General features: G+C 39.4%; 3 protein-coding genes across 6 annotated transcripts; all 3 read left to right on the top strand.

The window, feature by feature from the left end:
* Positions 1 to 3,240: 3,240 nt before the first annotated feature.
* On the top strand, positions 3,241 to 5,479 carry LOC103707533 (bZIP transcription factor 27). The gene has a single exon (XM_008792063.4). The coding sequence runs from the start codon at positions 3,555 to 3,557 to the stop codon at positions 4,257 to 4,259; it is 705 nt and encodes a 234-aa protein (XP_008790285.2). The 5' UTR covers positions 3,241 to 3,554; the 3' UTR covers positions 4,260 to 5,479.
* Positions 5,480 to 11,007: 5,528 nt separating this feature from the next.
* LOC103707534 (kinesin-like protein KIN-7L) lies at positions 11,008 to 20,887 on the top strand. 4 transcript variants are annotated; one of them, XM_039127671.1, is made up of 15 exons: positions 11,008 to 11,161; positions 11,236 to 11,325; positions 11,414 to 11,532; positions 11,622 to 11,735; positions 11,859 to 11,940; positions 12,029 to 12,096; positions 12,204 to 12,281; positions 12,372 to 12,514; positions 12,903 to 13,005; positions 13,087 to 13,167; positions 13,951 to 14,019; positions 14,103 to 14,162; positions 14,283 to 14,435; positions 14,589 to 14,864; positions 20,273 to 20,887. In XM_039127671.1, exons 1-15 carry the CDS (start codon positions 11,017 to 11,019, stop codon positions 20,666 to 20,668), a joined length of 1,977 nt encoding a protein of 658 aa, XP_038983599.1. In that variant the 5' UTR covers positions 11,008 to 11,016; the 3' UTR covers positions 20,669 to 20,887. The 4 variants fall into 4 exon arrangements, with proteins under 4 accessions (XP_038983599.1, XP_038983598.1, XP_038983600.1 ...); XM_039127670.1 differs by having other exon boundaries at positions 14,586 to 14,864; XM_039127672.1 differs by having other exon boundaries at positions 14,586 to 14,864; positions 20,215 to 20,450.
* A 1,093-nt stretch (positions 20,888 to 21,980) lies between these two features.
* LOC120110972 lies at positions 21,981 to 23,266 on the top strand. Its single transcript, XM_039127006.1, has 2 exons — positions 21,981 to 22,671; positions 22,785 to 23,266. The coding sequence occupies exons 1-2, from the start codon at positions 22,149 to 22,151 to the stop codon at positions 23,231 to 23,233; spliced, it is 972 nt and encodes a 323-aa protein (XP_038982934.1). The 5' UTR covers positions 21,981 to 22,148; the 3' UTR covers positions 23,234 to 23,266.
* Positions 23,267 to 27,722: the final 4,456 nt, after the last annotated feature.

The raw sequence follows: 27,722 nt of genomic DNA, 5'->3' as shown, positions 1-27,722 counted from the left end.
AAGGACAAGCTCCAACTAAGAACGTATCTTTAGCCTAGAATTAGACGCTTGGCAAGAGCGGGACAGGTGGATCTCCAGGTGGCTAACATGTATTTGAGAGAGAAAGGGAAGGCAAAAGCAGCAGTCTTAGCATTTTAAAGCAGGCCGACCCACCTCCTCCAATGTTTTCCCGACCACTGCAAGTCTTCAAAGACCTAGGAGAGAAAGGTGAGGCCATTGGCAAAAAAGTGACTAGCTTCTGAGGCCCGACTAAATCTTTTCATATGGATCTCGTGCCAACCACCCGTTTCCGTCCCACTCCTTCCCTCATTTTTTCCAAATGGCACGGTATTAATTAATACCTCGCCATCAAGCATCCATGGAATAATGTACTTGATGGATCAAAATATGAGAGGCCCTTCAGAACTTCACGGTAGCTTGCCATATATGGTCCCCATCAGAGTGAGATTGGGTTAACTTGGGAGCTGTCAGACGAGTGCTTCGGCACTAACTTAAAATAAGACCATGTCATTCCCGTGTTTTGTAGTGATATATTACGTGTGTATATATACATACATGCATGCATATATATATATATATATATATATATATATATATATATATATATATATATATATATATATATATATAAGAGAGAGAGAGAGAGAGAGAGAGAGAGAGAGAGAGTTTGGTCTACGAGGGCCCTTGCTGTAATGTTGTTCACAAATGGTGCCCCCATGCATTCCATCCCAAAGGAAAAATATTGCAAAATGAGATGGGCAAGTACACTTCCTTTTCTGAATAAATATGCTTACCGTGTGCCTGTCTCCCTCTAAAATTGTTGAAGAAGTGATGAAAATTTGTGTAACAGAGTGACAGAAGGAGAAGGTTGCTTGATTTTGAAGCAAGAGTAATTTGCCTTTACCCAAAAAAAGGTTTTATTTTCGCATGTTAGATATCAGAGTTTGATACGATGAGCTGCAGTGGAGGAACAATAATTTCTAATAGCATGATGTTGCTGGGATGCCAGCTTGCCAACCAAATCTGAGACATATTTGGTCTAGTTTTCTCAAAAAATCATTTGGTCTTTTCTATCGGTGAATTTTTTTTTTTTTATGGATGCATATCATAATATATCGCTTTGTTTTCAGAAATGATAGTGGCATATTCATTACAGCAGATGGTGTTAGAATTTTTAATACCATAGTTTTAATGGCAAAATTGAATGTTGCGTAGAAAGGACTAAATTATGCTATATATATATATATATATATATATTGAGGGCTTCATAAAATTGTTGAGAGAGTGACTTTATAATGGTTATTAGATGGCTTTGTGATCTATCTCTTGCCGATGGTAGTTTGATCCATAATTACATATTTGTTAGAGAATAATGCGCTCATTACTCACTATTGATGTCTCTCATATTTATAGAGAGGCTAATCGTGCTTTTCATTAGATAGTATCTTACGCAACTATAAACTAACCATAAGAAACAACACTGTGAGTTTCTTCGGTTGATTTTTCTGTTCAGTTTAAATATTTTAGCTGCAGATTCTCATGAATGTATCTGTTAGCATTTACTTTAATTAATGCATCCAATTTATCAAAATGAACGGCCTTACTTTAATAATAATAATAATAATATAATGCCTCCATGATTCTTTTAATATTATTACATTCCAATAGACTAAGCGAGGGGAGCATTAGCCTTGGCAAGGTCTATGATGTATGATCCATTATCATAGCACCAACCAAACATGGGATTCACTTCATTTGACCATGTTATATGGGGCACAATATTCATGCCTCACTGTAGTTATGTGGGCCCAACCTTCACATTGGGTCGATCTATCATAAAACAGACATATTCAGATCCTCAAAAAATAGTTGACTTAAATAAATTCTGACCTAAGGGTAGCAATCAAGCCAGATCGGATTATATATGGATCGAGTTAAATGCAAGTTGGATCAAAAAGTTCCAAATCTGAACCGAACCTATTTATTAGATAGGTTAGAATTTGAAACCTGAACTTACTATTTTAATAAACAGGCAATCCGGCATAATTTATTTAACTTGTTTAATAAACAAATAACCTGCCTAATCTATTAATTTGTATAACCTCTTAGCTTGTATAACCTTTATAATCTATTGATGTGTTGACCTATTAACTTGTTTAATAAACATGTAACTTGCTTAACCCGATCAAATTTAGTTATTAAACGGATTAAACATCTTATATGGGTCAGGAGGCTAGAACTTGAACCTGATTCAATTATTTAAGAGTTTAAATGGGTCAATTTATTTACAACCTGAACTTATTTGGCTCAAACCCAAACCCACTTATTGTATCTTAAATATAGATTGGATCATATTTTGCTAGTTTTACTCTAATCTTAGGGCTGCTACATAAAATGATTTAAGTGTCCGCAAATGGCCCAATATTATTATTCTCAAGATGGCCTAACTCACATGGCGACTCTAGATTGACCAACCAACGAGTGACGTGCTGAAACATCACTTCTCTATGGGTTTTTTTTTTTTTTTTTTGACAAGTAAAACTGATGAATTAAATTATTCACATACAGGTACATCGGTGAAGCCAGAGAAATAAAATATTTAAAAATTAAAAGCTCATTTTTTTTTCTTTTGAAAAAAATAGAAATACACACTTCAATTAAAAAACCATGTTTAGTTGCCCTATTTCTATTTTTATTTTTTTAAAACAACTTCCATTATTTATGCAAAAAGTAAAAATAAAAAATTTTACTTTCATTTTTTTTTAAAAAAATGAATTCCACTCTTCTCCCTCCAGCCCCTCTTCTTCCGCACCTAATTTAGCCCTATTGCTCTCGTCCAACTACATCGATTCCTCAAGTCTCGCTGGCCATCTCTTGATCCGATGTCAAGCTATCTCTCACATTCGACTTCTCTTCATTTTTTTTTTATCTATCTTTCTTTTGACTGTCTCTTCGCCTGGTATTGGGCTTTTCTTTATTTTTGACCACATCGTTAGCCCTATCATCCCTTCCTTCCCCTCACCCATATTATCGCTCCTGCCATAAATAAAAAAAATAAACCAAATATATATACTGTTACCAGAAATTTAAAAAAATAGAAATAAAATCTCTATTTAAAAAATTAGAAATAAGATTCTTATTTTCATATTCTTTTTTGAAAAATAGACAACATACGCAGCCTAAAGGAGAAGATCGAATCCTTTAAATGAAAAAAAAATAAATAAACTGGAAAACACCACGCCCTTTGGCTCTTTTTCTTAGCCACGAAGCTAATATTCTCGTGCTGGGTCACACCAACCCTCAAAAGAAGACGAGAGTCGAAAAAGATTTTCTATTGTATTCCTCGGATACAGTATTTCTCTAAGAACAGCCGGGACAACGTTAATTTTATCTCAGCCGTTCATGTTCCAGAAGTTCTCACTTACAGAGGGCTACGATAGGCGAAACGGTTGCTATGCTGTTTGGAAGCAAACAGCGGTTCAGCTTCCACCTAGTTGCTAGTGCACACTGACTCAAGCGGGACCCGCAGGATACGGGCATCGGGGCTCCCCTTGATGACACGTGGATATCCTGTGCTGCTATGTGGGCCCCGCCCTACACCGAACTCCGTCCATAAATACATCTCCCCTCCACCGCTATTCTTCCCTTTCCCCCCGCTCCCTCCCTCCTCTATTTGCTTCAACACCGGTCCATTTTATCGGCTCGGTACGGTTCTTTTCGGTACCGTCCGGTCCGTCACCATGTTCGCCCTCGAAGAAGCCCTCGACTTCCCGCTCCTCGAACAAGTCCTCGACGGTGATTTGGGGTTCACCCCGTGGGAAACCCAGCCGACCCCGGCTCAGGAAACGTCTGCCCAGACCGGCCCTAAACCCGGACCGGACGAACCGGACCGGCCTCTGTCCCTGGCAGAGGAAAGACGCCGCCGGCGGATGATCTCGAACCGGGAGTCGGCCCGGAGGTCCCGGATGCGGAAGCAGCGCTACCTGGAGGAGCTCCGGGCCGAGGTGAACCAGCTCCAGTCGGAGAACCGGGCCCTCGAGAACCGGCTTGGCGCGCTCGTCCGCTGCTGCCTTCTCTTCCGCCGCGACAATGACCGGCTCCAGTCCGAGTCGGCCGCGCTCCACCGCCGGATATCGGGGCTCCACCGTATCCTGCTCCTCCGCCGGCAGCTCCACCGCCTGTCGTCGCCTGCCTCCGCCGCCGTCTGCGGCGGCTTCGCCCCGGGAACCGACCAGACCGTTGCGTCGCTAATCGTATAAAACGCTAAAAAAAAATCGGGAAAGGAATTCGTTAACGAGGAAACGGCCAAACCGGACTGCTGGACTGGAGACATATAAAACCGCTAGTGTTCTGGTTTTGGTCATTTAACGTCGGAAAAGTATCGTCTGCTTTCCGTTTTTCCTTTTTTTTTGGGTCTTTTTATTTTTTTCACTCTTTTTTTTTGGTTAAAATCGGTCTGTGTATAAAGCTTGGGTACCATTGGGCTGTTTTATTCGCTCAGACGTTTTGTTCCAATGTGTTCTAAAAACGCCCTTTTGGCATCCACAACCTTCTCGAAGAAAAACACGACGAGAATGACATCGTCATCCTGGAAAATTGAACTAGTGGAGGTGCATTTACCTGGAACTTGGGGTCTTGGGGGAGATGGTGGGCTACTTTTGGGTCCACTGAAATTAAATTACTGACTCTTAGTTTTGGACGACATGAAGGACGTATCACCAGTTCTTTGGACGTGTTTTATAGCTGCCTCTCACTCCTACGCCATATACTTTTCATCAACTTTATTGGTTGCACTTATTCTAGGGCAGTGTGAACATCCGTTATTAAAAAAAAAAAAAAAAATCATACATGATGCCTTAGTGCATATGGGCCCCACTTCTGCTGTTATGTGCCACGGTGGTTTGGCCCTTTGTTGTCATAATTAGGTTCCATGTCTTTGGTCAGGATGTTACTGCTTTCGTTGAGCTGTTGTGCCATAAAGTTGGTAGAATTGCAAAGAAATTTCTGAGTAGGCCAATTAGTTTATCATGTTGCTGTCTTCTTGTCGACCCATCCCGGGCACTTGTGCAGAGAATCATGGCGGAGATGAAGGTGATGATGGGATGTGCTTGACTAGGCAACGAGAAAGTAGGTCTGGAGCTGCATGGAAATGGAAGTTATAACAATCTACAGCACACAGCCTTGTGCTCAGTGACATATCTACTGCACCAGAAGTGTTCATGTAGACTACAGAGAGGCAACCTTTTTTTTTGTGCATGGTTTGTAGGCCATACACGTTCTCTGAAATCTCAAACTAAGTATTTGTTTGTAATATAATCCGAGAACATTCAAATAACTAGGCACCTAAAAATAGGATGACATCTCTTCTTCATATCTCCATGCTTATGTTCTGTCATGGCTGAAAACAATACCATCATGAAAGCAAATCGGCCAGGGTTTGCAGCTTAAGAGGTAACATATGGCTTTGATGGCATCAGAACAGTGATAGGAAAATATAAGCTCCGCCTTCGCCTTGCCTTGATATATTTGCAACAAGATTCCGATGGCTGTTATATTTTGTTTTCCTTTTTTTATTTTGGTTTTATCAAGAGTGTTAAAATCATATGATTGATTAAGATCATGATTGATTATGCCAAACTTAGTTGGCCTCACTAAATTTCATCTTGATTGATTTATGATTGATTGTGCCAAACTTAATTGGCTTTACCAAATTTCGCCAGCTTCCTAGTCTATATAAAGGCTGCTCCTGTATATTGTAACAGACATGCAGAAATACAATTCTCTTTTCTAATTCTTCAATTTCAACAAAGAGAACATCTAGGTATAGTCTCATGAAAGAAAAATAACTTGCTTATACATCTTTCGAACATGATTGTGATAGAAACAAAAAACTTATATTTTGTTGGTATCTTTCTTGTGCATCATGCGAACATAAAATTGATAGTTTTCATTATACTAATGCGCTAAAATACTTGATAAAGCATTTAAATTAAGAATTCATCTTATTGATCATGATTTACATATATTAAAATCTAAATAGATTCAATAGCTTCTTGTGCTTAGATCATCGCAAAATATAGTTTATATATAATTTTAATCATTCATAGTTGCACCCACATGATGTATATTTTAGAGACCATCAAAGTATATTATTTTTTTTATTTTTAGGTATTTTTAGATATACAAATTATGATCAATGGTGTAGATCTTCGATTTGAATTTCCTATCTTTAATTTTGGAGTAGAGAGAGGTTAATACTCCCTCCTCCCGAGATGAACATAATCTATCTATAATTAGTTGGCAGGCTTGGAACAAAATTGGAATATTGGAAAATAGAAAGATATTTACATCAAATGTGGTCAGTCTATTAAAAAAATGAGCACGAGGTAACATTCATACATGACATGGGCTGAAATTGAGGCTTTCCATTAGTCAAAGTGGGCATTATAGCGCTTTTGTATTCATGTTTTCCGTCTTATATGTCCATTACTCTCACTTTATAGCTTATATATAGCATGCGTAAAACTCAAAGCAACAAAGATTGCATATGTAGTTTGCCAACCACCAAAAAAAAAAAAAAAAAGAAGCATATACCACTCGCACCCTTTATTCTTGCTGACCAATGAAGCTTGCCTATATTTTTTTTCCCTTCTTTTGCATATGATTAACAGACTCATAATTAAGCCTCAGAAATTAATCAATGGAACCTAACATAATCCACCATCCACTTAAGAAGATACTTTTAAATTTGTTTCTCGCACCAACATTATTTTCGTGAATTAGTGCCGTTTTAGCTTTCATATAAGGCATATAAAACAGTCATGTCGATGTGCTATGGAGAGGAGGCACCGCCAGTCATAATCGCATCATTTAAAACTATGAATGGAACATAGATGTGGGTGCAAATGTTTAAGCCTTGGGACGGTGATTTGATTGTCCTTTTCGGCTAAAAAAGCGGTGCTTAAATAAACCATGAAGGACAGTTCTTTTAATGGGTGGAGTCTTGGATGCAATTAAGGGCAACAAATAGAAACTCTTGGCATATTAGACAGCTTGGTTGAACTAATCTGGTCTCTAACTGGTGTTTCCAATGATAATGGGTGCCTGCTTTAAATCTCCACATTAGATTCGGTGACGCCCTCATTCTTTTTTTTCAATCCCTGTCTTTATGTATGCCAGTAAAAGAATCTAAACAAAAGAGTGACGTACGCCTTTCATATTTGAAATTAGGTAGGATGGGATCTAGGAGAGGTAGCGAGTAAAGGTTTTGTCTATGTAAGAAATCTAAATGGTATCTGTGTCCCAATATCCATGGAGATGACTACTGGATGGAAGGGTTGCTATGCCCCTCATCAGATTCTTATGATCTAAGGAATACGACTCGAAAACTTTATTGAGACTTGAGATCTAAGAATGTGGTCTGAGTTACATCATGTGGTCTGAGTATTCTAATCTTTTCGTTATCAAAAAGTAAGGAGCATAGATTTAATGAAAGAACAAAGAACAAAGAACAAAAATGAGATCTGACCAGCCATGCCCATGAGACCCATCAAGTTTATATCATATTAACCATATGATGATAATCTACATCTGATTATAAACTATATAGATGTTATAGTCTTGCTCTCGGATGACATCCTCCTATCATCTTCATATAATTTCACCATTTTATCTGTTAAAAAATTTACACATGCTCTTGTTTTTTTTTTTTTCCTCTCTCTTTTGGTAAAGACACATGAACTTTTAGAAAGAGTGCTTAATTAACTGTTTGGTAGTCCAACGAAAACTGAAAAATATAGACAAACACACTTGACACAAAGTTTGATTTAATTGCTCAATTACCAACATCTACCAAAGATCCTCTCAACCTCTTAGATTTCACTTGTTTGTGAATTGTGATAGATGCCTTCATCTTGAGTGTTCTTTGTGTTCATTCGCTATCCATACCATCATCAGTTTATTAAGACATGAGGTGATTAAGACTTTAAATAAGATTGTGTTAGGTGTATTAGATGATAAGGAAAATGAAAAAATTCGCAATGTTAAATTTTTTAACTGCACATTTGTTTTTGAGTAACGAAGCACTAGAAACAATCATTTTTTTTTTTTTTTGGTCAAAACGGTATTTCATTTCAAGTACCTCTAACGTGAATACAACCTGCCATATCAAAGGAAACTAAACAAAATAAGGAGTGTGGGATGCACTCTAAGCTAGTCCAGAGAGACTCCCCCGAGTGCCGAGCGACATAGGAGGCGACCCAGTCTGCTGCACTGTTCGCCTCCCGATATACATGAGAAATCTGACAGAAGGTCAGCTCCCGCACCAATCTACGCGTATCCCGTATCAGGGGGTGGCCATCCCCATATGTATCAATACCTCGTATCCAATCAATCACCGTGGATGAATCACCCTCGAGGCAGAGGCAATCGGCCCCCAACACCCGTCTCGCGTACAAAATGCCCTCCCAGGCTGCCCGCATCTCCGCTCCCACGACAGTCGTGCCCGGTGTACTCCGTCCTCCAGCAGCTACAAGACTGCCTACATGATCCCTGATCACAAAGCCCACGCCCCCGGAGGCGCCATCCTCTGCCATGCCACCATCGAAATTCACCTTAAGATAACCAGGGGGTGGGGGTACCCAAGAAAAACATCGAAACCTGGACGCTGAGACAGCAATACAGGTACCCCAGATGTCCCTGGCCCTCTCAGGTGGATACGATGAGGCCATCATAGATGCCTCCGCCGCCTGCCGTAGAGCTCTCTCAATCACAACTCGAGGAGAGGATCGCCCGCCCTCGAACACATGATCGTTCCTATCCAACCAAATATGATAGGCTAAGTAAGCCACTATAGTACCTGTCTCAGTAGAGCTCGGTCTCCGCGTAGACTCACGCAGGTACCCAAGCATATCCTCCAACGTCTCCCACAACGGAGGAAGCAGCGCAGATGTACGTCTCCAACACTGTAGGGCATCGAAGCAGTACATGGCTAATAGTCTCCTCAGCATCCAGGCACCTCTCGCACTGTAGATCCAATCTCATCCCCCGCCTAACCAAAACGCTCCTGGTCGGAAGGCAGCCCCAGGCCACCTTCCAAAGAAAGAGCCCCAGGCCCCTGGTCGGAAGCACTAGAAACAATCATTGCTGGCCACTAATTCCAACCATGAAGGCATTTATTCATAAATTTCTCACCGAAAAAAAACACAAATAGGGTTATACACAGGTTAATGCTTGCAACCATATAATTTTAGGAAGAGGTTCTGCTCATGCTACTCGACATGATTCTCCATTTTTTGGTATGAATTTTTTCCCACTATTTCTATGAAATATTTTTATGCTGAGAAGATAATTGCTAATCTTCTAGCCAAGAAATTGTGGCTAAGGCCTTGTTTGTAACACATCATATTATTCAAACAGTTGAGAAAAGCAAAGCCAATGACTCGAGAGAGGAAAAACGATAGCTTTTTTTTTTTTTTTTTGGTAAATCGGCGTCTCACTTACAGTGCGAGTACGCCCCGAACAGTCAAAAAAGAAAAAAAAAATGATAGCTTTTATAGATCAGTTTGGCTTTATGTTGGTTTACAGAAGATGCATTTATAAAATTTCTACAATTATATGTAAAATTTAAGCTAGACATTGAAATTCAAGCAAGATATTTTTGTACCCCTCCAAACCTCTCTTCCCTGCCCAGTCAAACCATCTATGCCTGCAAATACAATCTTTTCCAACATTTTAACTGGATGATTTATTGGGCCCTGGCTTGAATAATCCCCGGTGCAGACACTGTCCTATCATAATCCCTCCTCCGCTAACCTTTTTAGGGTTGTAATTGGATTGGTCATCCCATGACTTGACTTAGTCCCGACAACTACATTCGCTTGGATAATATAAGTTCTTTCACATTCGCTTGAATTCTCTAAATATCTTTTCCAATTTATTTAATAAACTCCCATCTAAACAAAGTCTTTTTTTTTTTCCTCAACAACTACATCTTCTCTCATCTATTTCCAATTTCTTATTATTTGTTTTGATGGATTATTATTTATAATACCCTCAAGCACATCAATGTATAAAAAATTATAGTTTGTAAACTAAAAAATAATCAATGACCTAAATAAAATTAAAATTTTTTGAATGAAAATTCAAATTTAAGCCGCTTCTTTTTAATTTTATTTGTTTTTTATAATTTTAATTAATTATCTATTATTATATTTTGGCTATGAAAAAGTAGCTAAATGTTTGACTCAACTTGCACAACCTTATCCGATCCCAACTGAACTCGAACATTTCTGTTTGGGTTTGTATAATAATTATAACAACCGAAGACCTCACCCAACATGGCTAGCCGGAAGGTATTATTTGGATTTCTTTATCCTGTACAAGTACCCAAAATCTACCTAGCAAATAATCAATGTGGAACTAAATACATGTCCGTATGGGTCCTCGTATACTTTCCCGTTCAAGCTCTGACATCCTCGTTTGATTAAAAGTTCAAATTCATTCAAATCTAATCACAAATACCAAGATCAGCTCGTGGTCAGTCCCAATAGATCCGCGCAGCTATGTCCCCTAGTCCACATAGGTTATGGGTCGGGTTGGCTTTGATACCATTTGTAACAATCGAGGACTTCATCCAAAATGGCTAGCCGAAAAGTATTATTTGAGTTACTTGATCTTGTATAAGTATCCAAGATCTATCCATCGAATAATCAATATGGGACTAAATACACGTCCGCACAGATCGTGATAATAATAGTCCCTGCTCTGACATAAATAGTCTGTCGGATTTTTTTTTTCTTGGATTCAATCAAATTTGACTTGATCAGCTAATAAGTTGGATTCGATTTTCAGCTAGGATCCAGCGTGCTCCCGTCCAGCCCAACCCGTTGGCAGCTTTTTAAACCTTTCGCACCACTACTTCATTCACCACTCTACCAGCGGTTTCCCGACCCAAAAACCAAACTCAAAAATCCCGCCTCTCTCGTCCCTCGACACCCCCCCCCCCCCCCACCGTCCATGGAGAAGATCTCCGTCGCCGTCCGCTTCCGGCCGTCGACCGCCCTCGATCTCCCCGAAGACCGGAAATGGCGAGTCGAGGACAACCGCATCTCCCTCCACCTCCTCGACGGCACCCCCATCTCCGGCGTCTCCTTCGCCTTCGGTACTTCTTCTTCCCGCCCGCCAATCTCCCTCCTCCTAACCCTAACCCTAATCCCGATCTCCTTCTCCTCTTAGATCACGTCTTCGATCAGAGCTCCACCAACGCCACCGTCTACGATCTCCTCATCAAATCCATCATCCACGCCGCTGTCAATGGATTCAACGGTAAAAGTGCTCCAGTTCCTCTTTATCCCCAAGATATAAGCTCGATTGGTTTCTGACTAATCCTGTCCTGCTACTTGTTATCCCGAAGGCACTGCTTTTGCCTACGGGCAGACCAGCAGCGGCAAGACGTTCACCATGAACGGCTCCGAAGATGACCCCGGAATAATCCCTCTCGCCGTCAAAGACATCTTCCACACCGCCCAGATGGTATATGATTGACTTTGGTTTTTCTAATTAGCTTGGATTTTTGGTTGTGTGTATGAGTTTTACCTTTTTGGCGTGAACATTGGAAGCAGACCACGGATCGGGAGTTCTTGATTAGGGTCTCGTACATGGAGATCTACAATGAGGAGATCAATGATCTCTTGACGCTGGGGAACCAGAAGCTTCCGATTCATGAGAGCTTGGAGGTAAGATGATATTAATACCAAGATTTCAGAGAGGTTTTTTTTTTCCATTTAAAAGAAGAGGAGAATTTGGAGAGGTTTACGGGTTTGTTATTGTAAATTTGTCTAATTTTGTTGTAAATGTAGCGTGGGATTTTTGTAGCGGGTCTCCGCGAGGAGATTGTGAACAGTGCGGAGCAAGTATTTGAGCTTATCAAACTAGGAGAAGGTCTAACTAGTCATGTTTTTGAATTCTACCCTAAGTCCTTTTTTTTCTGAAATAAGTAATGAGAAATGCTACCTTTTTTTGGATATAGCAAATCGGCATTTTGGGGAAACCAACATGAATGTGAGAAGCAGTAGATCACATACCATATTTAGGATGGTATATCGCTCTAAATCCTGTTTTGTTTTTCCTTTTAACTTTCTTCTTTCATGCTATTCTTTACAATTTTATTTCAAAATCAATAATATATTTTCTAATAATTTTAGGTAATTGAGAGCAGTGTGAAAGATCCCATTTCTTCTGGTGATGTTTCTAATGCAGATGCAATCCGTGTATCTGTCTTGGTCTGTAACTTCAGCATCAAATCAACTTTATTACCTAGACTGCTTATAGAGCAGTGTCACAAATAAGTTTGTTATTTTCTTATGTTGTAGAACTTGGTAGATTTAGCTGGATCAGAGCGGATAGCTAAGACAGGGGCTGGAGGAGTACGTTTGAAGGAAGGGAAGCACATTAACAAGAGTTTAATGATTCTTGGTAATGTGATCAATAAGCTGAGTGAAAATGGAAAGCAAAGGTACCCAATTATCATGTGATCAGTTTGATCAATCTCTCTATTCCAACTTTATCTAATTCCGCATTTAAGTTCCCGCAACTTAGTTACTAAATTTTACTTGAACATTTATATATATCATTTAAGCAGAAGAAACTATTTTATTGTATGTTAACTATATCTAGGTTGCAAATGATTGTCTGTAAATGATTCCAAGTTTTAAATTTCCCCACAACTTAATTATGTTGAAATATTTTCTATTCTATCAAGCATTGTCAAATGGACTTGGATATCACCATACTTGGAATTCTCCTGAAATAGTGCCTTTACTTATGAAATATCATGAAATTTTAGACTATATTAGATCATATTAGAAACCTAGTTTTCTAAGATGAGAACAATGCTGATGTAGGGGGCATATCCCATATCGTGATAGCAAGCTGACTCGCATTCTCCAACCTTCTCTTGGTGGTAATGCCAAAACTTCTATAATCTGTACGGTTGCACCAGAGGAGGTAGACCTCTAGCATAATCATCTGTTTCTTTTACTGAATTATGGTTGTCTGCCTTCTGTCATTTACAAGTTCAATTTATAGGTTCACATAGAGGAAAGTAGAGGAACCCTCCAGTTTGCAAGCGGAGCTAAACGCATTACGAATTGTGCTCAAGTAAATGAGGTTGGTTCTGTGATCCCTTTCACTCCGTAATTCATGACTTGTGCAACAGTTAGCAGGAGGCTTGAAATCAGGGCTTTTAGTTATTATTTGGCACCTAATTTTGATATTGGCAAACTTTTGTTTCTTACATTTTATTGGGTAATAATTGCAATAGATAAGAAATCATTGTCTTTGTATCTATGTGTGCTTGTGCATCCATTAGAGTCAGTGTTTATCTTCAAACTCTCAGATGCAAATGAATGTGGATGTCTTGTTTACTATTAGCCTCTCTTCTGGCCAAGAGCTTCTTTATTACATAAGGCAGCATTTGGTTTAGGCATGAAGTAGGCATTGGGTTTGGAATAAGTGTTATGCTTACCAAACAACATTTGGGAAGGAGGCATAACCAAGACATAGTTATGCTGATTAAACTTGCTTTACACAAGCATAACTATTCCAAGGAGGAGTTGTTGTAAACTCTTCCTTGGCATAAAGGCACCTGATACCTACTTTTTCACTTTGTTATGTACAAAAGTTCATAACTAAAACTCATTCCAAAAGATCTCTTTTGCTGTTCAAAAGTGTCACCAAATAAAAACTAGCATAACTCATGTCATAACTATTCCAATGGGTATAATTTTTTCTATTCCTATTTTTCTTATTCCCAAACCAAATGCAGCGTAAAGAAATAAATTTGTATTTTATTGTTGTTGTTGATGCTTTATTGATTATACAAAGGCAAGAACTTTTGCTACTCCATGCCTGCCACTTGGTTTGTTCTAATTATTGCTGGTTACGTAATAGATTCTGACTGATGCTGCACTGCTGAAGCGACAAAAACTAGAGATTGAAGAGCTCCGCAGAAAACTTCAGGTGATTTTTTTAGTATATCTCAGACTTGCCTGTTCATATCTTCAAGTGTATTACTGAGATCTTTCTACTTTCTTCTTTTCCAGGGATCTCATTCTGAGGTACTAGAACAAATGATCTTAAAGCAACGAAATGACATGCACAAGGTAGATATTTCTACCTTATCAGAAGTTCCCATATGGTTTGCAATTATAAAACTTGTGTCATTACCTTTAGCGACTAACATGCTTTCTACTCTTTATTTATTTATATTTATTCTGCATCAGTCTGAATTAGACCGTGAAAGGCTTGCAATGGAGCTTGAGGAAGAAAGAAAATCTCGTGAAGCATTAGAGCATTGCATAAAGGAACAACAGAAGAAGATAGACAATCTTACTAGTCTTGCTAATTCTTCCAGTCAAACTAGAAGTTCAGCCAAGGTAAATAGGGAATATTTCTAGAACCAATTGTAGGATATGCTCATTATGAGCTAGTATAACACTACAAAGTCTTGTAGAAATTACTTCATTGAGTGAAAGCCAACATCTCAAATCAATAGCCGCAAATAATATGTTACATAACTTTTGCAGCAGATGGCGGACTTGAGAAACACATCTGATGAAGTAATCATGTCACAGGAAGATGTCTTTAAAACACCTAATTTCAAAGAAAAGCCAAATGATTTTGTTGTGAAAAGATCAAACTGTTCAAGGGACCTTGAGTCTAGTCCGCCCCCTGATAATTTTGCAAACATAGCTGATGAAGACTTGTGGATGCGTTTGAACAAAGGTTGCACCACTGATCTTGATATGCTTCAAATGACGCCTGATATGAAATGTCAATCCTACTTATCAAGTGATATTTCAGTTGTAAGTTACCAATCCTTCATGATTATTTTTCTCTCATACTCTTGTTTATATGATTTTTCATTTCGATTCAATAGATGCTTTGAAGTGAGATCAAAACTTCTGTTTTTCCTTTTTTCATGTGATAAACATAATAATCACTTCTATACAACCATATTGTATAATAGAATTTGATCGTACCATTTTAGGCTTCGAAAACCCAGATTGTCTGTTTATTAGATATTGGTTATTGCACATTTTTGCTTATAACTTGTGGATTCACTCCATATTGTAATCAGATGGGGAAATAAGTACTTTCCTACTAAGTTATATTAGTATTCGAGGATTCTCATGCCAATGGAACAGTGATGATACTCCTTTAAAAAGCCATTTTAAGCATTGTGAAATGGTTGAAGAAAAGAGAGTTGGATGATACTTGAATTGAAATTTTCAGAAATACATGGTAGTGGAGGAAAAGTTAAGGGTCTTGTTGACAACTGATTAACAAATCATAAACTGTGATTCTGATTGGGCAAGTCGGTATGATACTCGACATCTGGTGACAGACTATTGCATATTATTGGGTTTCATCAACTATATCATGGAAGTCAAGGAAACAACAAATTATTGCAGAGTCTTCAGATGAGTCCGGGTAGAGATCCATGGCAAACACTTCTTGCAAGGTGACATGGTTGCTTTATCTTGTTTCGAGGGGTTAACAATCTGCAAGTTATCCCAGCTTTGGTGATTGTACATTAAAATCCTGAAATTTCATTAACAAAATACTAAAAGAATGTCTCATATTTGCTAGTTTAAGTTGGATGCACTCTCGAGTACATTATGTTACAGGGTGGTTGAAGTATATGCGAGTCTAGAACTGCGACCATTCACAAACTTAGAGTCAGGGTTGGTTCATAACTTACCAAATCACTCCCTTATTTGGCACTGATAAAACTTATAGGACAGATTGACTAGTGAAAGTTCTTTTTATTTTTCATGCTTCTCAATATTATTGCCAAAATGTTATTTAATAATTATTCATACAACAGAGACTAGCTAAAAACTTGTACATATCATGAGGCCTAGACCCACAATCCTTGTGGTGTCTTCCATGTAAATTTCTACTTGTTTTCCAAAGGACTCTTGGTGCATGTTGTATGTTGACATGGTGTTAATTGATGAGCCTAGAGAAACTATAAATAATAACAAACAAAATCATGAGCATTTAAAAATAAGTTCTAAAATCTCATGTCAAATTTGCATGTATGGCATGGAAGTTTGACATTGGTTTATAAGAAAGGTGGATCCTAGGGAGAATGCTTTATATAGAATTCTAACTTGGTGGGGGAAGTGAAATTGCATGGTTGGTGTTGTGTCATTGTCGCCTATTAAACAAGGTTAAATAGTGAGATTGCTATGCGTTTTGGATCATGATTACCAATGAACCTATTTTACCAATATTACATATACTTACAAAATATTTCTGAAACTATTTTCTAATGTTTTGTGAATGTTCCCAAATAAATATCTTAATTAATAATTATAATAGAAGATTTTTCTTATATAGAAGGTACTTGTTTCTAGTAAAAGCAAACATGTTTTTTGTAACAAGGAATTCTCATTTCTAGAATAGAAGGGTCACTCTAGTTTTCTTCTACATCCTTTTAGGTTAGACATAAGTATCTCAAAAAGGCCATGAATTGAGATGGGTTGCCCTACCATGTGCAAGGTGGAGGTAATATTTGGATGGGAGATGATTTGAGTTAAATCACTAATAATGATGGTACCTAATAGGGTAGGCTTGCTCCCTACTATCTGGCTTAAGATTAAAATAAAATGACAGAAGTCATCCTGCTGTTTATTTGAGTGATAAATATAGAGAGAATTGTTTTTTCCTTTTCTTTATTTTTTTTGTTTGAGAGAACATATACCTGCAGTGACCGAAGCAACCCTATGAACCATAAAATAACATCTTTAACTCTGTGCTTCATTTTCCCTCTTTTTAATTAATAAGATTAAAACGTTTGAGGTCGTCAAGTAGATGAGTGTTGTGACCATGAACTGAAAAAATGCAGCAAGATGATAGTTTAGACTGTCAATATTTAGCTGCCAGAATATCAAACCAAGGGGTTTGATTTGACCGTATATAGCAACAAAAAGCTGTGCAAAGTAGCGGAGCACGTAGGAAGCCTGAAAGAGGTCGTGTTGTATGTCAGTAAGGATGCCAGCTTTAATCTAGGCATTCTACATCATGCTCGTACTGTTGCTTAAAATTAGAACCCCAACAGTCAGAAGGCTTTGATTAGTTACATTAGCAATTGGATCTAAGACAGAAACATAATTTGGGTAGTTGGCCCGAGTCATTAATTAAGCTTTCCAACACTTAATTGAGGCACTACTATGGAAAATTGATTGGAATAGATAGAAGGAAAAAACATGTTTAACAGATGCATAAGAGGTGGTTACATGACTGAAGACATACGTGTTCTTGCATAAAAGAGTTTTATAACTGGAACCTTTTGCATAGTAGATTGCGCCCTCGGAAAACACAATCATGTGAGATAAGTGTTTGCTTTCCTATAGTACAAAGCAGGCTTAGCTAGAGATGTGAGGTGAGATGGTTAGGAGGCTAAAAGTAGTCTTTATAACACAAATAACACTGACAATGAGAGTCGGTGATTTAAAGTTAATAATATGCATATGTATGACAAGAACCATAGCTTAATACTAGAGCAGATTAGAGGCAGGGAGGTGCCTCACCAATGCTAGTTTTCGCATGAATCTGTATCTAAATAATTCTTACATCTTAATTTTTTAGCTTCTCTCTTTCAAAATATCCATGCTCTTTTTTATTGACAAATTCTCTACTTATCTTCCAATTGAAATTTTTGCCTATAGCCACATTATTCAAAGCATGGTAATAACCAATAAACCAAGTTTGAACACGATCCTAAAAGCATCTTGCAATATAAAGATAATATGTTAAAACCATAGTAAAATCTTAGGAAGCATGGATAAAAATCGCATGTCATGTTCATATCTGTTGTCAGTATTTGCTGGACATTTCTCTGATGCATGTCCAATATTTGTTTAAATTATCCTATTTTTTAAAGTTTAAAAGATGCTCTAGATACTTTCTGGATAATGGGATACTTTCTTAATACCTTTAAATATAAGGGTGAGGGAGTTTGCTTTTCTTTGTTTAATGTTGACCTTATAATGGTGAATGGTTTTGCAGTCTATGACTTAAATATTGAACTATGAAGTATGGATTGAGGTTGATAGGTTTGAATGATCAAACAATGAGCTTATAAAAGCTGATGATGTCAGCTAAAGTGGGGACTGTATTATTCTTGACAGCATACTAAGATTTGTGCATAATTTTTTACATATATATGCTTGCAGTATGTATATAGAGAAAGGCTAGGATGCACTCAAGTGAATTTGGCCCAATTGCTTCCTAGTGAAAATCAATGGTGGACCTTTCAAAATGAAAATCAACACTGTTGAACTTGATGTATGTTGCATAAAATTTCTAAAAACAGTAAAAGTCACATAGTTTCGAGAGCCTTCGCTCATGCATCGAATTGTTGAAAATGAACAGTTTAACTGTATGATGCTATGTCTTCATTTGATCTATAGTTGAGAAGCATCCAAATCAGTTGAAATTTAATATTTATATGTTTTGAAGTATCTAGATCAAGGTCAATGGTTTAGAATTGCAAATTATTTAGTGTAAAGCATACTTTAGCTCACTAACTATACTACTACCACTCATCTTATACTCGCTTGATGCATAGGCAAGAGATTTCTAAAATAAATTATTTTTTAGTCTCTAGGCATTTTATACACTATAGTTCATGATCACTGGTTTCGATTTTTATTCTGAGAGATACATCATTGATTTCCACTAGAAAGCATTTGGGGCCAAATGTACTTGGATGCATCCTAGCCCCCTCCTTTCTCTCTCTCTATATACGTGTGTGCATATGTATATGTATGCACACGTCTATGTGCATTTATGTGTATAAAATACATTTACTTATTTATTGATATATCCTAGCCATATTATATCTTATTTTTTCAAGCTTTGCCATATTGGAATATTTGTATCGTGTCGTATCTGTGTCCCATACCTGTGTTCGTGGTTCCTAGGTAAACTCCTGTGTTACTTATATTATGCATTACATAATTTAAGCAGAAAGATAATTCAGCAGCATTCTGTCTTTGCCTGAAAGATCCACTCCAGTTCGACTGTCACATGAACATGCAGGATATTTTTAATACTTTCTGCTCTCAGTTCTCACTTTTCCTGATTTCCCATGCTTTTTGCTCTTGACCCTTAGCTATCATAATTCCCCACCATTCCTAGAATGAAGCACTTGACCGTTCGCTTAGACAAATATGTGGGGCAGTTTTGCAATGATCCTTTATGTTCAACCAAATCTGCTTTAAATTGGCTTCTGTCATCAAACAAACACACCTCTGTCTCGAATCCTTCATCCGCTGTTAAGAAACTTATACAAGAGCAAGACTTCCTTGCCCAAGTTATCTGAAATCAAAATTTATTTTTCTGCTTGCCCAGTGCTATATCAAGCATTATTATTTTCAGTATCTTCTGAAGATACCAGACCACAGACGGCATATTGTACTACATTTTGGTCTTCTGCTATCATCTTTATTCACATTCATTGGTAATAATTGAACAAATTCAACCTCAATCTACACTTGTTGACCTCTTCAAAAATATTTCTTATGTTGGGCAATGAAATTTCGCTGTCACACTGATCTTTGCTAGATGTAGCAAGAAAATTAGCACATGCAGCAATATGAGCACCTTAGGGCATGGGAAATTTCAGGACTTCTCACCACCTATTAGCCAGAGGCCTATAGATACCAATAGATTTTCTTTTTTTTTTGGCTAGAGCGAGAATACCAATAGATATTCCCTGTTGTGAAGTAAACCTGTCTGCGAAGCCCCACAGCAATTCATCACCTTTTCCAGTCAAGTGTACTTTGCTGCCGAAAAATTCTGTGATAGCAGGATCAAAGAACAACGTTTTTCAATTGATTGGAGCGCTATTCTTGTTAAGATCTCACCATCTTGAGCAATATGTGAAATATATGATCTGTCATTTCGATACATTACCATGCTTGCCTGCCTCGTTTACTGCAATTATTGTTTGTTTGCTAGCTTTCCATTTTGAACATGAGCATGTGCCAAGGACAATGAATGCAGATCTGCATTAAAAGGTTGCCTGGCAGAGTTGCCATTTATTTGAAATTCTAAAATCTCCATTTTTCAGCTACCGTCGAGTTTCTTCATGGTTCAATTTCTGATGATGTGATCCTTATTTCCTTTCCAAACGTTAAGGAGGTGAGGGATCCTTTATTTTTCTCTTTCCTGAGTATCAGTTGCTGCTTGTCTGAAGGGACTAGCTTTGGAGGAAGAGATTAGTAACAAGGGAAGATGTCACAGCTTGGAAACTGAATGTGGCTTCAACAAGCAACTTGAGGCTTCGAAGGAGCAATGTGCTGCCCTAGAAAGGGAATGCAACCTTTTGAGAGGGGAAAATGCTTCTCTCATGCACGGTCTCTCCATGTCCAAACAAGACGTAGAGCTCCTTACTGCCGAAAAAGAAGAATTACTGAAGGAGCTGAACATTGAAAGACAAAAAATGAAGGATCTTAAGGAGGAGATCCATGTGTTCAGTTTAGCATTTTCCCAACGGGAGGGATTACTCACATCCCTCTACTCCAAATCCAAGGCGATGGTGGAAAACCTAAAAGCCTCTCAGGTTCCCACGCCTGAACTATACGATTGTTAAAGCTGAATATGCTGCCTCTTTATTTATTGAATCATATACTAATGCAGTTAGTAAGAGGTCCTGGCCTGTTAAGAGTGCTTTCCTTGTATTGCCTATGTTGATCTATTGATCACACCATGTCTTTACTTCCACACTTGCATCGTTTAAAATTTAAGTTATTTTCCTTTCTTTCTCAGGACATTTTACTTCGTGAATTGATCACCCAGTGCTTTTAATTCACTATAACGCCAATTAAAGACAATGTATTTTTATACTCCATTTACTCAAATGCTACTCATGGCATGCATATAATTCAACGTATAATGCGTCTGTAATCTCTTTGGTGGCATGCGACTTCAAATAAGGGAACAGAAACCTGTCATCTTGTTAAACTTCCAAGTTGATGAGGATCAACATAGGCCTTAATCACAACCCATGTCAGTGGTGGTAACGCTAAGCCAAAGCTTTTTTTTTTTTTTTTTTTTTGTTTTTGAAGGCTTGGGTGGGCCGACGCCTGGTCGGGCCGGTCAAGTGGACGTGCTCCTGATCGGGCCATCAGAGCTATGGGACCCACATGTGTGGACGCATTCCAAAAGCCCGCGAGCATACGGGCGATCGTTTTCTTTAGCGTCAAAGAGAGGAAGATCTAAAAAGAGAGATTTAGGTTTGGATGTCTGCCGTAAGAGGAGCAGAGGGATTCCTGGTGGCGAACACATGCACTGGGTTTAGAGTTGAAGGGAGGGAGGGAGGGAGGGAGGGGACACTGGGGAGCAGCAGCCAAACCACCGACTCCCCAAATCCCATCAATAAATCAGCTCAATCTTGTCCACAGCCCAATCCTCCTGGTCTCGGACACATGGGTTCCTCCACTACACGACAGAAGCTGTGGCATTCGTCGGGCACAGTTCAAAAGAGAGCTGTTTGGGGTTACTATCGGTGCGGAGTTGAAACTCTGAGAAGCATTCAAACCAGGCACTGTAACATGGTGAGCCAAAGCCTGTAAAATGGAGACAGTGCAGGCCAAGCCAAAGGGGTTCATTTCTTTTCCCCCTGCTGGTGCAACACGCCTGCTCCAGTTAAGTGTTCCCATAACCAGTGAGATAGCCTTTCGGTCTCAGAAAAGGGTTATGATACCCCATTGCTTCAGTACATCATTCAACCTTTAATCAGACTGGTACATTGGATTTTCACCTGATGATTTGATGTAACTTGGTGCTTGCTAAAAAGGGTGCATGTACCATGGGGAGGGCCCCATCCTCCTCCACTGAGGAGCAAACAAAATTCTCAGCTGGCTGCTAGATTCTCCGTTGCTATTTCTTCCGTCACCCATTAATAGCGTTTGTATGTTCTAGCTCTGGGGTGATTTGAATCGTTAGGGATGTTTATTTAAGTTCTTCTATCTTCCTCTCCCTCCTTCATTTAAACCACTCCCACACCTCACATTATCCCCCCTTCTCCTTGAGTTTCTGTCATCCATTTTCTTTCCAGAGCTGGAGGTCCAATGGCCTGTCTTTCCAAATCACCTTCAGCCCAAGGAAGGCGGCTGTTTGAGCTGCTGGAAGAGCAGCAGGAGCCTTTTCTGCTCGAAGTTTACCTTCTAGAGAATGGGTATTCTAATAGGGTCCTGAAGTCGCAGGCTGCAAGCATGTGTTGGCCTGGTGGTGCATTCCAGAGGCTGCAGAGGCTTAGCAGTCATGGTCTCAAGAGGAGATGTGGGTTCCTTAGGTGCATCCTCACCAAGGTTTTGTATGGGAAGGCTGCCAAGAAGGCCTTGGATTGGGACCGCAAGGCGCCTGAGAATGGGAGATCGAGTTTCTTCGATTGCTTCACAGAAATGGAACGCAAGAACCATGATGTAGAACCTGGCGGCAGCTTCTCATGTCCCAGAGGCAGTGGCAGTGCCAGAGAATTGGATGGAGATGGTCAGTGGAAATGCATGGAGGTGGAGGAGGACTTGGAGCAGCACAGTCCTGTTTCAGTGCTAGAGCTGCGTTCTTGTGAAGGCTCCCCCGCTCACAGTCGCAGTAAGTTGGCTTTGCTGCTTGTCTGGATGTTTCTATTTCCTCCTTTCTTTATGAATCGCAAGGATTCATTTCTTCGGTTTTTTTTCTCTTTCTTCTTTTTTGTTGCTTGACAGATAAAGAAGAGAACAAATCGACATCTAGTCTCGATTCGACAGCAGAAGCTTTAGACATGATCAAAGAGCTTCTCGAAGCTGCTTGTTCTCCTTCCTTCAATCAGTTTGCTAAATCAAACAAAGTGTTGCATCAGCCAGAGCAGCTGCTGCTGGATTGTGTGAGGGAGGTGGAAGAAAAGATCTGTGCTTCCCATGAGTCTTTGAGCCCTGAAATGACCCGAAAAATCATCAATGAGGAGATCCTTTCATGGGAGATGCAAAAAGGAGATTTGATGAGGATAAGCAACTTGATATTTTCAGATGTGTCCAACTCGATGAGGGAGTGGAATCGCTTTCGGTCTCAGATGAGAGAGATTGTTATTGAAATAGAAGCTGCCATTTTTGAAGAAATCACGGAAGGCTTTGTCTTGAATTTGCTGGACTTCCCTTGTACATATGAAAAGTTTTGATTCTATATATAAAATAGAATTATTTTTCAGCAGCAACAAAAAAAAAGGAGGAATTCTTAAGTTCGCTAGTTTCAGTGGGCTCCTTGTTCTTTTTTGACATAGGTTCTTGACAAATTTTTTTTTTAAAAAAAACGTTCTTAAATTTCTCAGGAAGCTACAACATCATCCTATACATTAATTTCAGGTTGCTTGAGGTCAATTGCATGTTAATGCGAAATGGTTCTTAGCATAATGGCTCTACCCCCATTCAATGACTCAACAACCGTAGGTATGGAAAGTAACAACAATGTACCAACTAAGATCGTGTGTTGATGCTTCCTTTATTGCAGTGGTGAGAGTGCATCGTATCTTTTTCAAATCAAACCAACAGAGTTTAACATTGCCTACGAGATAAAAGATCCCAAAGGGTTCATGATTAAATTTTGGTTGATTCTAATTAGCTTCTCTTGAAATGGAAGTATTTTAATCATCAACATTATAAAACATTAATACGGACTAGGTTGTTGACACATCCATATACGTCTCCAATGTAATCTCACAGCCCCTCCTGTGCTGGATGCAGACTTGTAACTTTTTTATGCTCGATTAAAAGGGAGGGAGTACACCCAACTGATACACTGAATTAATGACATAAAAGAAGATACAGCAGAGAAACGACAGTCAAATGTGTTGCAGTTCAGCAAGCAGCACCAGGCATGGATTCAGACTTGTTTGTTTATAAACCATGTTCATAAAGCATTCATTTCTCCGTTTTTTTTGTAAGATTATTTATATTGCTCAAAAAAATTACTATTTTCCAGTTTTACAGAGGAAACAATCATGACGAGCACTCACTGTGAAATATTAGTTTAGAGAATGGATCATATATCTCGCTACCATGACAATACCGATTTTTGTCAGGAAAGCCAGGGCCAATTCATTATATGTTCTTAGTGGGTAGGTGAGACACCGATCTATAGATGTCTCTATCTGATGCTCTATGAAAGCATGTGCAGATTAATTACATATGATAGATGAGAAGATAAAGGTTTGATTTATGTTAGCCCCATCCCCATAAAGAGGAGAGCATATATACTTTATTTGCTGTCTCTTATGTTCTCCTTGGTTGTCTCTTATGTCTCTTTCTTCGCATTCAATAGTGAAAGTTCTATGTATCTCATGGGTCACACATGGATTTGCTCGATGTGCTTTCCATATGGCTGGAAATCGCGTGTGGGAGTCCTGCACGCAGAAAACTCGGGTAGAACCTTGTCACGTAGCTTGGCATTGGAGGATGGAACTACACTGACAAGCTGCTTCACGCACTCCCTGAGCACTTAGACTGATGCATAGTGTGCAGAAGAGCTACAGTAAGCAGTTACCTGGATTTCTTTTTCGGTTTTTTCAAAAAAAATATGAGGGGAAAGGGTTGCAGAGAGAGAGGCAACCAGCTTAAATCCACCAAGTTGATAAGATGATATACAGCCAAGGAAGAAGGAAAGTAGGCTCGATTTCATCAACTTCAATGTAACTTTGAAAAGGCCGCAGCAGGGCATAAAATTCAGTTGGAAGAGATACTTTGGTAGGGGTTTACCTATGGAACCACCCATGCTCTTCTATTTTAATGCATCATCTCTAGTTATTTATGGATCACCTGCTTTTGAGTCTCCTTGCATTGAATGAGACGTAGAGGCTCATGAATAATGAAGTCCTTGAGAGATGTTGGATGGAATTAGAGCATTTGTCGCATCATGTTCATGGGCAGCATGTGCATGGCAGTAAAATAAGCATCATGGGCTTTGGATTGTCTATCTTCAGAAGGACAAAACTAGCCACCAACCTATTATTATTTGTTGAGTGAAGCTGACATTAGAAACCTCATAACGCAGGGCCAAACCAATTTCCTCTACGAACTAGTACTTTATTAGTGCATGATTGATGTAAAAGTCCTTGGAGACAGACAACCTTGGAGGTAGATATCCATTCAATGATAGGAAACTGGCGATTACAAGAACATGAATGGTTTCAAACGAGCCAGCAATGATAAGGTGAGGGGAAAAAAAAAGAAGAAAAAAGAAAAAACTACTTATGTAATGGTACAGATGACCACCGAAACTTTGCCTGCTTGCATCACTGAAGGTTGGGACTTCACTAATTTATTGAATCCATTTTTCAGCTATAATTCTACTGTCAGAATTGGATACTGTGTTGTTTAGAAGTGCTTCTCTTGCTTCTTGCCGACATCAGTTTACTGCATCTTAGCAAAAGGCCTTGTCCGTAGTTATTATTATTCCCATCCGCAGCTCTCCCAAGCCTATGCTGTCTTATAGGCAAGATTAATCCTCTTCTCCTCATACATTCTAATATCTGAGCTTAAAATTCCACTCCATCATCAAATTAGAAAAAGAAAGAAACTTTTGAGCTCGAGTTGTATAGCTCAGAGGAACTCGACATAAGGAAGGGGAATCATTTACCTCAGAAGGAGAGTCCTCTTCCTCCCCACATTACCTACATTCCATGGAATCCACTCGGCAGGGGGACTAAACTAAAGAATTTTAGGAAACTGTTTATCATATTTTATCTCTATGAGGGCCTATCAGCAAAAAATGTCACTAAAGTTTAATTTAACCTCTCATACCTGCATGAGAACGTTGCAAATACCCACTAAATAACATCAATATTATTACAGTTGAAAGAATCTGACAAAGTTCAGCTAGCCTCTGCAACTGGCCTGCAGGAACTTGTTCAAATATGAGCCCCCAGTTCAAGCCAGTATTACATAGATATTAGTGCCGTTAAACTTGAGCCAGTTCCGGCACACAAAATGCCGGATCTAGTTCGAACAGTGCCCACAGGGAGCCCCCGGGCCCCGGCCTGCTAGATACTGATGCTGCATAAAGTTCCCCTATTAAACTTTTTGCAACCCTTTTTGTCTGGTCAGGTTATGCGATCCATGTAAAGCCTGTACGGCCCTGAAAATTACTCTCAGTTTTTTGTTTCAAAATGAAAGATTAAAAGTTGACATATAAAAAAAAAAGGATTAAAAAGCTTAGGTTACGTTGCATGCTTCGATAACTTAATCGGCTATTAAGGGGTTACAGATTTGCCTGAGGTGCAGGTGTAACCTGACATACACAAGCTCAGACCGTGTTTAGCACAAGTTTAATCCAAATTGCTCGTGCTATGCTCATCTGGGCCATCCCTAAATCTTAATCCAAATAAGATGGTGGGTTCGACGGTCACGATGGATTGGACCTGGCACCTTCCGGTGGCCCCTCTCTGATCACAGCCTTGAAACTGGCCCAACATATCCTTCCTAAGGGCCGGCCCAATTTTTTGACCCCAACATGCTAATTCATGTTGGATGCATTGCATTTCGGGTCGGGCTCGGATAGGAAAGCTCTTTGGGCTGAAAATATTTGGGCTGGACTCGTAGATGGGGGTGGCCTGGCCAGCCCAACTCAATTCCAGTCCTATCGTCGAAAGTGTTGCAGGGACTAGAAAAAGGGTCATGCCATCTCTCTCAACAAGTGCGATGATGAGTGTAATCTTCCTTGTCAATACTTAGTATTTTTCGGGTATTTTATTTAAGCTTTCCATATCTGAGAAACGTTCCATTGATTGATTTCCTCAAATATTTAAAGAGCCACTCAGCTTTTGCTGCTTATAAAGGAGCTGCATATGCAAATAATAAAGCTTGCTTCATATATATGACAACACGAAACCACAAAGACCTCAACGAAAAGAAGCAATACCAAACCAGAATTCATGGAAGCACAACTTCATGCTTTCTAGCCTCGGATGGCTCATTGAATAAAAGAAAGCAAAACGAGACTACTGATATAAAGATCCATGACCGTATGAATTTCTCTGCCTCCACCTCCTCTCCAGAAACCTCTCACGAGTGGGAAGAGGAGGAAGCTGTGTCAGCCTCACAATGCCATGCTCTTCGACACCGCACACGTGTTTGCAAGAGAACCCAAACCCAGAGCCAAGGCCGCCACCTCTCTTGCTCTCCGCGGCTGCCTTGCCTTGACGCCTACCACTCTTGGTGCACTCCAAGTAGGCAGCGAGGAAGGGGTCCTCTTCCCTTCTGAACCTCCTCCTCAGAGAGCTCATCGCCAGCGGCTGGAACGGGCAAGGGGGCAGGGGAACGTAGAGCCCATGCGGCGACGCCTTGGGGCTCCCCGACCAGTACGGCGGTGGCGGCAGCCTCGGAGTCCGTGGGCTTGATGGTGCATCCGTGGGGCTATGCTCACTACTCATCTCTTCCCAGTTGCTTGGCTTCGGGGGAAAAGGAGGGAGATTTATAGAATTCTCATGCACCCTATGTTCTCCAAGGGCTCGTCATATTTCTTGAGGAAAAGGGTAACAAGGCGTGGAGGGAAGAGGAGGGTGCGTTGTTGGGAACCGGGATTTTCCACAGGGAGAGGGGAAGAAGGACCAGACTTCTTGTGGGCCTACAAGATTGCTTGGTTTTTATGCGATGGTCACGGGGGTTTTTCTGCAA

Source organism: Phoenix dactylifera, chromosome 6, assembly GCF_009389715.1.
Source record: "Phoenix dactylifera cultivar Barhee BC4 chromosome 6, palm_55x_up_171113_PBpolish2nd_filt_p, whole genome shotgun sequence".
Classification (NCBI taxonomy): domain Eukaryota; kingdom Viridiplantae; phylum Streptophyta; class Magnoliopsida; order Arecales; family Arecaceae; genus Phoenix; species Phoenix dactylifera.
The sequence above is the reverse complement of the archived record's forward strand: the minus strand, read 5'-3'. Positions and strand labels throughout refer to the sequence as shown.

Coding starts and splice junctions, on each gene's coding strand:
- LOC120110972 (XM_039127006.1), top strand. CDS start 22,149: ATGGCCTGTCTTTCCAAATCACCTTCAGCCCAAGGAAGGCGGCTGTTT. Junction 22,672..22,784: donor CTCCCCCGCTCACAGTCGCA/GTAAGTTGGCTT, acceptor GTTGCTTGACAG/ATAAAGAAGAGAACAAATCG.
- LOC103707534 (XM_039127670.1), top strand. CDS start 11,017: ATGGAGAAGATCTCCGTCGCCGTCCGCTTCCGGCCGTCGACCGCCCTC. Junction 12,282..12,371: donor CAATCCGTGTATCTGTCTTG/GTCTGTAACTTC, acceptor CTTATGTTGTAG/AACTTGGTAGATTTAGCTGG. Junction 14,436..14,585: donor AAACTAGAAGTTCAGCCAAG/GTAAATAGGGAA, acceptor TAACTTTTGCAG/CAGATGGCGGACTTGAGAAA.
- LOC103707533 (XM_008792063.4), top strand. CDS start 3,555: ATGACACGTGGATATCCTGTGCTGCTATGTGGGCCCCGCCCTACACCG.